Source organism: Limanda limanda, chromosome 23 (genome assembly GCF_963576545.1).
Source record: "Limanda limanda chromosome 23, fLimLim1.1, whole genome shotgun sequence".
In the NCBI taxonomy this organism is placed as follows: domain Eukaryota; kingdom Metazoa; phylum Chordata; class Actinopteri; order Pleuronectiformes; family Pleuronectidae; genus Limanda; species Limanda limanda.
Window position 1 is genome coordinate 4,393,113 of NC_083658.1, and position 13,677 is coordinate 4,406,789.

At 49.4% G+C, this 13,677-nt stretch overlaps 1 protein-coding gene across 1 annotated transcript; it reads right to left on the minus strand.

Annotated features, from left to right (window-relative positions):
* Positions 1–589: 589 nt before the first annotated feature.
* On the minus strand, positions 590–10,194 carry rp1l1a (rp1 like 1a). The gene is made up of 9 exons (XM_061067353.1): positions 9,961–10,194; positions 8,521–8,913; positions 8,178–8,442; positions 5,003–8,094; positions 3,743–4,921; positions 2,553–3,407; positions 1,683–2,472; positions 1,516–1,652; positions 590–979 (listed from the first exon to the last, which is right to left on the minus strand). Exons 1-9 carry the CDS (start codon positions 10,192–10,194, stop codon positions 590–592), a joined length of 7,335 nt encoding a protein of 2,444 aa, XP_060923336.1.
* Positions 10,195–13,677: the final 3,483 nt, after the last annotated feature.

The window sequence follows — 13,677 nt, forward strand, 5'->3', positions numbered from 1 at the left end:
AATATAATGAGGTACATTTGCTGAGAAGTATTTTTCAAGATAATACGATAGAGTAAATTAATTTCTTACTAGAAACTGACGTATTTCATAAAGTAATTTACGGGAATAGATACGAGAATAACGCTGAGATTCCAGCTATGATTTAAAAATAAAGGTTAACTGATACACAACCAAAGATTAATACAGACTTTCTGTCAAACTACTGAATCAATTGATTAACTTTAAATCTGAGGTTCTTGGTTTATTAATGGTTATATGACCCATATGAGTCGAAAAAGAAAACGTTTCAAAAATATACCTTATTTTACAGTACAGAAATACACTGAATACACACAGTTACCTTCCAAAATGTACAAATACAACTCATATCAGTAAATAGGACATGGTGGTGGTTTCGAGTTTCATGATTCCTCGTCACCGTGACTCCTCCTACATCGGATCTGGAGCGTTAAAGTGCTTCAAGTGTTTGAGTCTCTGTTTGCAGTCACAGTTTTTTAACCTCGGCTACATTATCAGTGTTTCTGTTGACGGTGCAAGGGCTTCTGGGAGTTTTGACCCTTTTGAAAGTAGATCTACATCATAATGTGGGTTAATAATCATCCTGGTCCATATCTCGGTCTTTGGGTTTGCGACATTTGACCCTGCCCGGCGACCGGCTCCTCTTCGGGCTCGCACCCCCCCCAGTGGACCCCATCTTGGGCACTTCTATGGTGCTGACAGGTGCTGGATCCGTGTGGATGTCCTCCAAGGAGCCGGGCTGGGACTCCATAGACGTCCTGGTGAACTGATGGAGGAGAGCACCCTCCTCCTTTCTACTGCCGTTCACTTCCTCCTCCTCTTCCACTTCCTCGGGCTTGAACTCTTCCTCTGCGTCTCCTCCTCCCACCTCTTTCTCTTCCTCGTCACCAGCAACAACTTCATCCACACTGGTGTCGCTCAGGCTTTTCTTGTCTGTGTCTGAGTCTTCAGCGCCGGCCTCCTCTCCCTCAGTCGCCCCCTGGTCCTGAGGATTCAACAACACAACAGTCAAATATCTGCAAGGATTTGTAACAGAGTAAATTTGTAACAGCGGCCGTCCATCAGTCCCGGTTCTGCGCTGCTGCCGAACAAAACAGATTTGCTCAGTCTGTCTAATTGGATAGATAGATTAGCTTTTCCCACAGGCTTAGACTTAGTGGTGAGGCTGCAGTGGGTCAGGTTCCTGTTTCAGGTCCGGCAGACTCTAACCCCACAGTCATGTTCTCTGAAGGGTTTAAAATAGAAGCTGCTCAGACTGCTGTTCATGTGTCAGGACATTCTTAAGCAGGAACAGCTATTTACAGTGAATCGGTTCAAACTCTAAAAAGGACGTCACATGTCTCGACAGCTATCGGACTGTTATAAAATAAATAGTTTCCCATAATAATTGAAATAACTTTGGTGATTCCCGTAACTTTTCACCGAGCACCGTCACAATTTCAATATATATATCTTTATATTGCTTTGAATGTTTTTGTTTTGCAGTTGATTCATTACCTGTGGGGGGGGTCCTTCCTGCTCCTCACTTTCTCCTCCCTCTCCCTCTTCGTGTGACTCCTCCTCTTTGCCCCCATCATCCCCGACATCTTCACCCTCTGCCTCCTCTTCTCCATTTTCCTTTCCTGTCGTTTCCTCTTCCTCGGGCTTAGAATCAGACGCCTCACCCTCCTCCTCCTCCTCTTCCTCCTCCTGACCCTCAGTGGTCTCTCCTTTACCTACTGGTGCTTCTTTAACCGTCTCCAGGTCACTCTCCTCCTCCCCAGTTCCTGTCTCGTCCTCTTCGTCCCCCTCATCGTCTTCCGCCTCCTCTTCCCCTGTGTTGTCGCAAGTTTCCTCAGCCTCCTCTTCCTCTTCAGCCTTGTCACTCTCCTCCTCATTTCTGTCACACTGACATTGGCATTCTGCCTCACCCTCTTCCTCCTCCTCTTCATTTCCTGTTGCCCCCTCTTCTCCTGTTTCCTCACCTTCTTTCTCTCCCTCTTCCTGCTCCTTATCATCTTCACTATTTTCCTCCTTTTCTACCTTCTCCTCTTCTTCAGTCTGACCTTCACCTTCTTCCTCGTCCTCCTCTGGGATCATCTCCTCTAAAACAAACTTCGCTTTAATGTCCTCTTTTGTTTCCTCCTCCTCCTCCTCCTCCTCCTCCTCCTCTTCCTCCTGCAAAACCTCCAAACTCCTCCCCTCCTCGCCTTCCACCTCCTCAGACTGCTGCACGGCTACAGGCGCAGGAGGCTCTGGGCTTTTCTTCCGCTGAAGTATCTTAAGAAGGTCAAACTCCATCATCACTGGTACGTCGGCCGCAATTGGGTTCGCCTTGATCGGCCGGGCGTCCATTTTCTTGCGGACACAAGCATCGCAGGGGCAGTACTCGTCATCACTTCGCTGGTCACTGAAATCCTCCATCTCTCCATCACTGAGGGAGTCGGTGGTCTTCACGGATTGGTTCTTCATGACCTGAAAAATACACGAAACATCATCTTTCTGAACTCAAGCAGCAGAATATTTCTAGACGTATAAAGAATATTAGTGGTTACCTTTAAAATGCGACGCCTCTTCTCCGTCACGGTGGACTCCCTGGAGAGGTTGGCTCTCTGGGGGGGCCGGGGCGACCGTCCCCCCCTGCCCGCTCGGCCCTTGATCTTCCTTATCTCGCGTTCGATGCTGCTCTGGATGCGTCTGCTCACCTCCTCCTTGAGCTCAGACATCATGGTGTCCAGCATGAGGCTGTCGTCCAGGTCCCAGCGGACTTTGAACTCCGCCATGGCGTTGATGTAGTGGTTTATGAACTGTTTCTCCAGCTTCTTCAGAAGGTGCAGGACCCAGACTGGGTCGGGGTCTTGGGACAGTTTTTCGGACAGAGGCGCTCGCAGGACAGTCGAAGGTGTTCCTGAGCTGGTGTCGTCCAGCGGCTCCTGCTCGTTGTCCGTGGGGGATTTGGAGCTGTCGTTGGCGGAGCTCTTGTCCGAGGAGGACGGGTTCTCCGTGGCCTTCGGGCTGTCCAGACTTTGAAGGAGTGTACTTTGATCTTCACTCGGCACCTGCACCTCTGGTAAAGATTCAATCTCCTTTGGAGGTGTTTCGTGTCCGTCTTTATTTCCATTCTCCTTCCCCGACCCGCCGGAGCCACTGCTCATTCCCACCCCGGATGAGGACCTCGGAGGAGTCACCTGCTCCTTGCAGATGTCCTTGACCTTCTTGACCTCAGCGTCACTGGGCCCAGTGAGCCAGAGCGACTGGAGGATGGTCATGATCTCTTCATACTGGTGGTTCGGGTTTTTCTGCAGGTCACAACCGGGGCTCAGTGCCGGCTCGATGAGCTGGAGCTGAGCCAAACAATCCAGGAAGCCTCTGGCTGACGTGCTCAGGCGACGGCCGTAAACTGGAGACACCTAGAGAAGACAGCAATTATAACAGTTATCTACATGTTACATTATCTGTTTATCTAGTTTATAATCTTAAATCCAAGCTGCTCTTGGATAAAATACACATTAACATGATTGTTTGAATGTGGAAACCTGAAACTTCCACCAATGTGTAGCTGACAAACCTGATGTGGTCTTAACTATAAGGCTTATTTCAACTAAAGGGGACTGTTGGACCTTGACAACGTATATATATATATATTAATAGATTCATCTAAAAGGCATGAACTTTAACCTTGACGGCTTTAACCTAAAATAGAACAACAGAACGACATGATCACATAGAAAAGTCCTTGAAATACCTCTGGCAAACTTCGGCATCGGCCCAGAGAGGAACTCAGAAGAACCTTCATCACAGCCACAGACGGATGCAGGTTCCTGGGCAGCGACTCAGCACTTACCAGCTGAGTCGGGCAAGTTTCATCACCCGGAGCTGGATCTGACTTCTGCTCCTCCTCTGCCGTGTCACATTTAGCTTCTCCCTCTTTCTCTGCTCCCTCCTCAGCCTCAACCATCTCCTCCTCCTCCTCCACTTTATCTTCTTCAGGACTCTCCACCACCTGCGCCACCTCCTCCTCTCCAGGTTTCTCCTCTGCCTCCTGCTCCCCCTCTTCCAGCTCGTCGCCCAGGGCCAGCATGCTGCTGTTGGCAGGAATGCTCCTCAGCCAGTCGTTCACGACCTCGTTGGGGGAAGCGTTGGGCAGAGAGGCCGGTGTGAGGTCGGGCTTTTTATCCTTCTGGTTCCTTTTCCTCTGACTCTTCGGGCTTTTCTCTCCCCCTGTTCTGTCACTGGTTCGGCTGGCCTTCGACTCTGGCCTGTGCAGACACTCAGCCATGGTTTCCTTCAGCAGGTCGGCCGCGGACAGAGAGTGAGACAGGGGGGTCTCACTCTCCACTTTGCTGCCCGGTCTGGACTCATGCAGGGGACAGGGGTCCGAGGAGTTCACAAGTGTCTCCACGTCGCTTCCTGCTTTAGATCTGGACTCACGGCCTTTGACTGATCTGACTTTGGTTTTGGACCCAGATTGAGCCGAAGCTGCAGATTCAGGCCTGAGGCAACACGGACTCTTGGAGTGAACACTGGCTGCAACGTCCTCTTGCCCTTTGACCTCACTGATGTTTCCAGGGTCGTTACCTGATGAATCTCCAACCGGGGTTTTTGCTACATTGGCACTTGCAGGGGATTTGTTCCGAACTTTAGCACTTGATGATGACATTGAAGACGAGGTTCTGTTGTTGTTGTGGGCGCTCAGATTTCTAGTTTTTGAATCACTCTCCGTTTGAAGGTTATTTTCTGTCACCTTGGCGCTACAGCTCCGTGAGGACTTGTGGGATCTGCCGCTTTTGGCTGAAATTGCACTGGCTGCTCTTTCTGTGTTTTGCCCTCCACCGTCTTCTTCATCTCGACCATCACCCCCTCCTGGAGTTTTGATCGTGGGGATATCGACTGCTGGAGGATTGTGAGACAAAGTGCTTTTATTCTTGGATGCTCTTCCTTCCACATCTTTCTTCGCAGCAGACCCCCTCTGGGTTTTGGGACCCTCGGATGCTGCCGTCTTCACTCGGCCTTTACTCTCAGTGTTTGTGCAAAATGAAAAACTGGACTTCCCACTGTCTGAATCAGCGGCTTCTTGGTCTTCGGGCAACCCGAGAGAGACTGAGCCTGATGAGCATCGACTCAACGCCTGCTCGGTTCCTCCTGAATCCCTCCTCTGTCTCTTGGAAGAGGAGGATAAGACGCTCGCAGCCTGTTCAGTAGCCTCCTCCTTATTTCCCTCCTTCTCATCCTCCCCTGAAGCGGCTCCACAGCGACATTTGGACCGGTCAGATTTAGCCGAGGTAGCGGAGCGAACCGACAAAGCACTCGGACCTCGGCCAGGCACCAACTGTCGTGCAGAGGATTGACGACTGCCGGGTGCGGCTGGAGCTTTGGATCCTTTATGATTGGATGAAACATTGGATTTTCCAGATTTAGCTGACGCAGCGCTTGGAGCTCTCTCTGTCGTCTCGTTTCCTTCTTCCTCAACCTCCTCTGCCGAGTTGATGGTAGCAGCATTTGGACTCGGTGACGCTGATTTGACGTTGGACCGCGCTGACGATTTGGACCTGACAGACATGGCGCTGAGAACCCGCTCTTCGGCTTCAGTTGGCTGCTCGTCTCCATCTGGAGAAGCTGCAGAGCACTTGGACTTCCTGGACTTCCCCGACGCGGCACTAGGACTTCTGTCCACGTCTGTCTTCGAATGGTGGGACTTCTCAGAGAGAGCGGACTTACCAGATAAAACACTGGCAGGCCGCTCATTAGCATTTTCATCATCTCCTGTATTCTTATTGGATATTTTGGATCTATGAGACACTGTGGACCGGGCGCTCGCTGCTCTTTCTGGCTCGTGTTGTGTTTCTTCTTCTACCATCTCCCCTTCTTTCTCCTCGGGTTCCTCTTCTACCTTTGAGCTCGGACATTCCTCAGTTTCATTTCCTTCGCAGTTAGACTTGCGTGACTTCGAGGACCTTACAGACCCGTTTGTTGACTTCCCTGATCTGGCAGACCTTTGACTTGCTGGCCTGACCTGAGCCTGCGACCTGGGCGAAAGTGACCTCTCCGAAGCTTTGGTGGACTTATGGGAATTATTGGACTTGACTGACAGATTAGACTTGACTGACATGGCACTCGCTGTTCTGTTCTGCCCGTCTGTTCCTTCTTCCTGTCTTGTTGCTTCCTCTGCACCTGGAGATTTAACTTTTGAACAGCGACTGCACGCGGACCTGTGAGAAGCGCTCGACTTTGCTGTTGCATTTGATTTCGCTGACAGGGCACTATGGGGTCTTTCAGAAAGGCTACTGGGAGATTTGTTTTGTGTCTCCTCCTCTTCGACGGCTGTATTGTCAGTTGGGGAGGCAGCGTTACTTTTTAATGGACAGTTGGACTTGTGAGATCTCACTGAAGTGCCGGTCTTTGCCGAAACACCTGATTTCACTGACAAGGAGCTGATTGCTCTCTCTCCGTCATTTTCTCCCTCGGCTTCCTCTCTGGTTCCCGTGTCAGGTGTTTTAGACTTCCTGGACCTGGCAGACATGTTGCTGAGGCTCCTCCCCTCCTCTTTGTCCACTGTGGTACCAGTGGCACCATTACAACCAGACCTGTGTGACCTATTGGACCTGTGGCTTGTTGCTGAGATGGCACTCGGAGCCCTTTCTTCTTCTCTTCCTTCAGGGTTGGATGCTCTGGACACGGCACTAGATGCTCTGCCCTCCAAGACGTTTGATTCTGCAGAGTTGCGGCCACAGTGGGTGAGGTTGGACTTGTTGGATTGTGTTGACCCGGCTGAATCCTCTGAGGTGTCATCATTACTGTCGCTGGTGCCGTTCTCCTGCTTGTGTTGAGGTGAAGCCGGGTTTGAAGTGGCTCCTTGTTTGCAGCCGCCACAGTCCGGGCACAAAGTGGATGCCCGTGATTTCTTAGAGCCTGTTGAAAGTCCTGACCTGCAAGAGGCTCTGCTCACTTTGGACTGGGAGCTGTGGGCGCGATCCATCTCCTCTGCTTCAGCTGCTGGAGGTTGCGTGACGGATCCACAGCGACAGGAGGAAGCTGCAGACACGGCGCTGCTCGCTCTCTCTTCTCCGTCCTTGTGCTTTTTGACTGTTGAGATTTTGCTTGATGGAGTCGGTGATGGTTCATCGCTGTGATGGCACCGTGAGGCGCTGGGTGGCAGGTCCTCCTCCTCCTCCTCCTCATCCTGATCCTCCTGAAATGACTGCAGGACATGTGAGGAGCAGCTGACGGCAGACTGCGGACGCTCCTGCTCTTCCTCGATCATCTCCTCTTCCTCCCCTGACTTGCTGCTGAGAGGTCGATGGTTGCTGTCTCTGGTGACCACCTCGCTGCGGCTGTGGCACCGGCTCACCCTGCAAACCTCCACGTGTTTGTCTCCGTCCTGCTCCACCTGTACTGTGTGTTCCACCTGCTCCGTCACACACATCTCCTCCTGGATCAGCTGGCTCTGCTCTGAGCCTGAGCCGCCTCCGCAGCTGGAGACCTGAGCCCGGCGGTGCACCACTCTCCTGGAATTACAGGAAGAAGACGAGCTCGAGGAGTTTGTGTGTCTCCTCCTGGTGTGGCTGGAGGTGTGTGGATGTGGGGGCGGGACCAGAGGCTGTGTGCGACTGTGCGCGGGATTCTCCCACAAGTCGTAGTGCTGCTCCGGTCGCTGGTAACAGCAAGGGCAGTGGTTTGCTTCCAATGCACGCTGCACAGGTCGGCTGGAGTACTCCACGACCTCCGGGTCGAATGACATGGAATCAGGATCGGAGCAGCTCTCCGATTGGCCATTGTGCAGGTAGTGGGGCTGGCCCTGGCTCAGGGGGGAACAGTCATTGGTCAGAGATGGGGATTTTTTAATCTGCGTGGACCAGTGGACGGTCTCGTCGTTGTGGAGGCGGAAGCGAACCCTCATCTCCACCGAGAGGCTGCCGTCTTTATTCACGAGCACACGCTTTTCAATGTCATCGTTCATGATGGCCGGCCGGGCCTGGGAGTAGGAGCTGACGCCGTTCCCGTACGACTTCTCTGAAGACATGGAGAGATGTCTGGAGCGGTTTGAGGAGTCAGACCGAGGGTGGATGATGCTCTTCTTGGTTTCCAGACCGAAGTTCACTGCAAGGAGGGTGAGAAAACCACAAATAAGATTCACATTCTCTTGCTGCTTTTACTTCTAACCTTGTTGAAGTACAACGTACCATTTTTCTTGCTCTCGTGTCCTTCGCTGTACTCGCTGGCTCTGGACTGAGCTCCATGGGGGGGGGATCTCGCTCCCTGAACGGCAGGAGATCTGGGCCCGTTCCCTGGAGTCCTGGGACCGAGTCCTGGAGACCTGCTGTCCAGACCAGGCAGCTTCTCCTCCGAGTTCTTCTTGATGAAGTTGGCCAGCACGGGACTGAACGCTTCCCGGCCGACGCACACCAACACGGGGGGGCAGGTCATCAGGTTCTGCACGGTGTCGACCTGGAATAAAAGTCACCGGAGTAAATAAATAAAAAGTAGATATTAATCGTCTCTATGTAAATTCAAATCCCTTCTTACCTTGCGTCCCTCTGCGGTGTAGAGCTTGCGAACGTGAAACTGCATCAGCTCCGACGCTTCATCCAGAAAGGCCCCGAGGCTCCGGGTCGACCTCCGGCTCAGCACCACGCTCCTCCTCACGCCCGGCTCGCTGTTCTTCACCAGCAGGACCCGCCGCTGCCTGTAGGCCAGGTGGTTGGGGGGCGTCGCCGACGAGCTCTCGGGCCGCTGGGGTCTGCGGTTGTGGTGGGACCAGACGCTCGGGCGCTTGCCTGCCAGCTCCATGTTGATGGGCTTCGCCTGGCGCCGGTCGGAGCACAGGTAGCAGCCGCCGTCCTGCAGCTGCTCCAGGTGTTGGATGGTGTTGGTGCCACGGGGAGTGGTCACGGTCCGCACGCCAAACGGAAGGGGCACCTGTGTGAGGAAATTATATATATATATATTACATTACATTACATTTCATTTAGCTGACGCTTTTATCCAAAGCGACTTACAATTAGTGCATTCAACCCCGAGGGAACAAACCCAGAACAACAATAATCAAGACAGTACAATTTCTTCTAAATAAAGCAAAACTACAAAGTGCTATTGGTAAGTGCCATTTTAGTGCTACCAAAGTGTTAGTTTCAAAAGTGGTTAGTTTTTTTTTTGTTTTTTTTTATTCAAGGTACAGTCGGAAGAGTTGTGTTTTTAGTTTTCTGCGGAAGATGTGTAAACTTTCAGATGTCCGGATGTCGAGTGGGAGCTCATTCCACCGTTTAGGAGCTAGGACAGCAAACAGTCGTGATTTTGATGAGTGTTTAGCTCGCAGTGAAGGAGCAACAAGTCGATTAGCCGAAGCAGAGCGGAGTGAACGGGCTGGGGTGTAGTGTTTGACCATGTCCTGGATGTAAACTGGACCTGATCTGTTCACAGCATGGTACGCAAGTACTAGTGTTTTGAACCGGATGCGGGCAGCCACTGGTAGCCAGTGAAGGGAGCGGAGGAGCGGAGTAGTGTGAGTGAATTTAGGTTGGTTAAAAATCAGTCGAGCTGCTGCATTCTGGATGAGCTGCAAAGGTGGGATGGCAGTAGCAGGTAGACCTGCCAGGAGGGAGTTACAGTAGTCGAGGCGTGAGATGACCAGGGCCTGGACCAGAACCTGCACCGCCTTCTGAGTGAGAAGGGGACGTATTCTCCGGATGTTGTACAGCATGAATCTACAGGACCGTGTTGTTGCAGTAATGTTGGCAGAAAGGGAGAGTTGGCTGTCGAGTGTCACACCCAGGTTCCTAGCAGTCTGAGTGGGGGTTAACACGGAGTTGTCAAAGTTAATAGTCAGGTCGTGGGTGGGAGAGTCTTTCCCTGGAAGGAATATATACTTCTTATATAGTATAGAATCTGTCTGTCGATTCTAAATATCTCCAACCTCACAGTCAGCTTCAATAGAAATATCGACCTCCCAGCTCCCGTCCCACTGACCTTTTGGGAAAGGTCGTCCAGCAGGGCGTCGAAGCATTTGAAGCTGCGCTTGTGGACGGCCATCCTGACCCCCCCGAACTGGCTGTCGCCGCTTTTGTAGAAGGTGATCCGCTTCGCCGGGCAGTGTGTGGTCACGTGGGGGGGGCGCACGTCGGAGGGGGTAGGTGAGGCGAGGGGCGAGCCATGTTTAGACGGGAGCCGGGGGTCCCACATCCCTACCTGGACTGAATGCATGCTGCGGTCTCACACACGACTGAGGAGGAGACACACAAACACACAACAGTGAATCTAGAGAAGGCATTTCACATATGAAGAACCAGAGCATTCAGGTGAGGGCTGGAACCTGGTGTTGATCAAGCAGAACAAGATCTCCCATCACTGTTGTTTAAATGACCGAAAATAATTAAATATAAATATATAAAGAAACACTGATCACATTTAAAAATTTGCACAAAAGACCAAAAGACTGGCTTCAACCTTCTGCCTGGAACAGTCACATAATAATTTGACCCTTCACACAGGGACGTTAAGGACAGAGCTTCCCACGGATATATTTAGTGAAGCAGAAATCCAATTTTAGAGTTTGCATAATATACAGTAAGTCATTCATCCTCTTCCACTTTGTGTTATAAGCTCACAATGAACTCGTCAACACCCAGAGGGACACCTGGAATTCAGTAAAATGTTCATAATCATCACTAGGACTTTTAATAACATTTAGAAATGGGAATGTTCCAACAGGCTTATCAGGGTTTTAAGTCCCATGAGACCAGACTTCAGGCCAGAGCAGTGATCTGAGCTGTGGACGTTTCCAAGGTGACAGTCTGTCCTCTTTAATCCCCTTCGGTTCCTGAACTATTTCACTTCTAACATCCGTCCATCCGTCCATCCGTCCATCCGTCCATCCGTCCATCCGTCCATCCCAATTCACTTACGGTATTATTAACCCAGCCGTTCTTCTTGTTCAAACTTCAAAGTTCAGTTTTCCACTACCCACTAAATGTGCTGCTTAATTTCTTCAATAACTGATTGTTAAAATGTCAAGAGCATATTTTCTCAGAGACAAAGGCCATGAATTTAAATTATTTGCAGTGATATCCAAGAACATCTCTTGTACTATGATGTGCGACAGTAAATTCCCAGATTTAAGAAGCTGTAACTGAGGAAAGTTTGGCATTTTTGAAGGCAACAGCTCTTCCAAAGCACTTTGGAGTTTTGTTTCAAAAGGTGCTATATAAATAAAGTTATTATAAATATTAAAACACGAGCAATACAACATTTTAACAAAAGGTTGGACACATGCTTCACCAACATGTTGAGGCACATATAATAATTTTTACTACTATTGAAAACCTTTGTACCATTTTGACGACATTTAAACTGCTGACTTTTATAAAAGCAAAAATCATTCACCAATTTAACACAATTTGAAGCAACATCTAACTATTTAAGAACAATTTCTATCACCATGACGACCGTGAACCATGTTGAGTTCACCTCCATCTATCACGTTCACTACTCACATGTTTACGAATCATGGTCCAAGGTGGTGGGGAAAAGCTGGAGGGAAGCTGTGTGTGTCCGTGGAGGGTCTGACAAATGGAGTGTGTGTGTGTGTGTGTGTGTGTGTGTCTCTGTCTGCAGCCTGTGATGAGATGTAGCTGCACAGTGAGCCCCCCCGGCTCTACAGCTCTCAGGGTAAAATGGCAGGTCGGTAATCAGGTGCACAGAAAAGGGAGGGAGGAGAAAAAAGAGGAGAGGACAGGAGGGGAGAAGGCTAAGGATAGAACGAAAGCCTGCTTAAGAACCGGTGTATGTCTGTGTGTGTATGTGAGAGAGAAGGACGGGGTTGCTATGGTGAGGCCAAGATGGTGGTGACACAAGAGATGTTCTTATGCACACAGGACCTGACCTGGAGAGGAGGAGCACGCTGATGAAGGGTTTTCTGTGACTCACTGGGGAGGTTTTTCAACAAGGATAATCAGGAAGTGTGGTTATCATAGACAAATACACTATAGATCTGTTTAGGTGAATATAACTGAACTGTTCCTGCAGTCAGAGTTTGATTAGTGAAGAGGATCAGTCCTTTTTGGGGAGTTAATCTGACTCGAGTGGTCGGCAGATTCAAGCTTTTACTTCAGATCAGATAAATCTCACATTCTCAGCAGGTATTGAGCCATCTTTGTTTCTCTTCCACACACACACGCACATACACACACACACACACACGCACACACACACGTCTCTAGTTGGAGAGGATTGTAATTGCAATCTGTCTGACAGCAGGGAGCCTCCTGTTTAGAAAACACTGAGAAACACCAACTTCTCCTACTGAACTGTGTTTTGGCAAAACAATTATTATCATGGTTATTATTGGAAAATTGATATAATGACCACATGAGCATCACAATAACTAAATCTATCTATAATGGTCGTATACCCTTCAGTTACATAAAAGTATAAATACTGTAATGGAATAATAAGCCCCATGCCAGTCTTTTATATATTATATTATATAGTCACAATATTAAAAACATCTTTCAAGTTACACAGTTTTTTGAACTGTTGCTCAAATAAAAACAGGATAACTTGGGTAAATACTTTATGTTCCAATCATGAACTGTAAATAAAGATGGACTCCTCCCACTATACATAATGGCCGCCATGTTGTGGATTTAGAGCCAGAGTCTGCGCAGGAGGGATCAGGACTTGAGCCGCACTAACGAGGTCCCGCCCATTCACACGGGCTCGACCAATCGTGAGTCAGCCTCAGCCGTCAATCAAGGCATTTCACCTCGTTTGTATAGCATCAAATAACAAATTAAAACATGTCGTCCATCTTTACGAACAGTTAACGCTTTAAATCTACAAAATAAGACGCAGGTTTTTGTTTAGAAGCAACAAACAACTCACAGTCAGGAAAGATATTTGTCTATGAAATAACAAATCTTAATGGATTGAGCTTATTGTTGCATAAATCCGACTTGTATAACTCGTTTTCATCCACGTGTATGTGCTCCACCGGCTCAGTGAGAGACGGGGGTGTGTGGGTGGGCCTCAGAGACCTCCGGCAGGGATGAGTGGGTTCTCTGCCGACAGGAAGTGAAGCGTCAGGCAGCTGGAAAACTGGGAACACGTTGTTTAACTTGCTAACAGGTGATGCATGTTTGTGATCCAAGGCCCCACGTGAGCGTGTTGATGTTACACAACTGCATTCAGTTAGAGACATTCAGTTGATGCACATGTTTCCATCACTTCAATTCTTAAATCTGCAGGAAATTAAGTGTAGTTCTTGACACAGGAAGAGGAAAGCAAAGAGATTATATGATGCGTGGCCTAGTTTCTACACTTCCCCAATCCCTCCTGTTGTCTTATCCCATCAGCAGGTGTGTGTCTGTGTGTGTGTGTCTGACTCACACATCATCCCAAAAACTGGAGCACACGCACACACACGTAATACAAAATACACAAGGTAATACACATTTCATTGGTGTTGGTGTTGTAAACACACACATGTACACAAGCAGGGAGTCAAACAGACAACATGCTTTCACAGAAACATTTACACACACTATAACACAATAACAAGTTCAGCCACAGGAAAAGAGAGAGAGAGAGAGAGAGAGAGAGAGGATCTCACCAGTTTGGCTTCATCCCCTCAGCGAGGAAGGCAGATCAGTGGCTCCAGAGAGAGAGAGGATCGATGAGTATTGATTA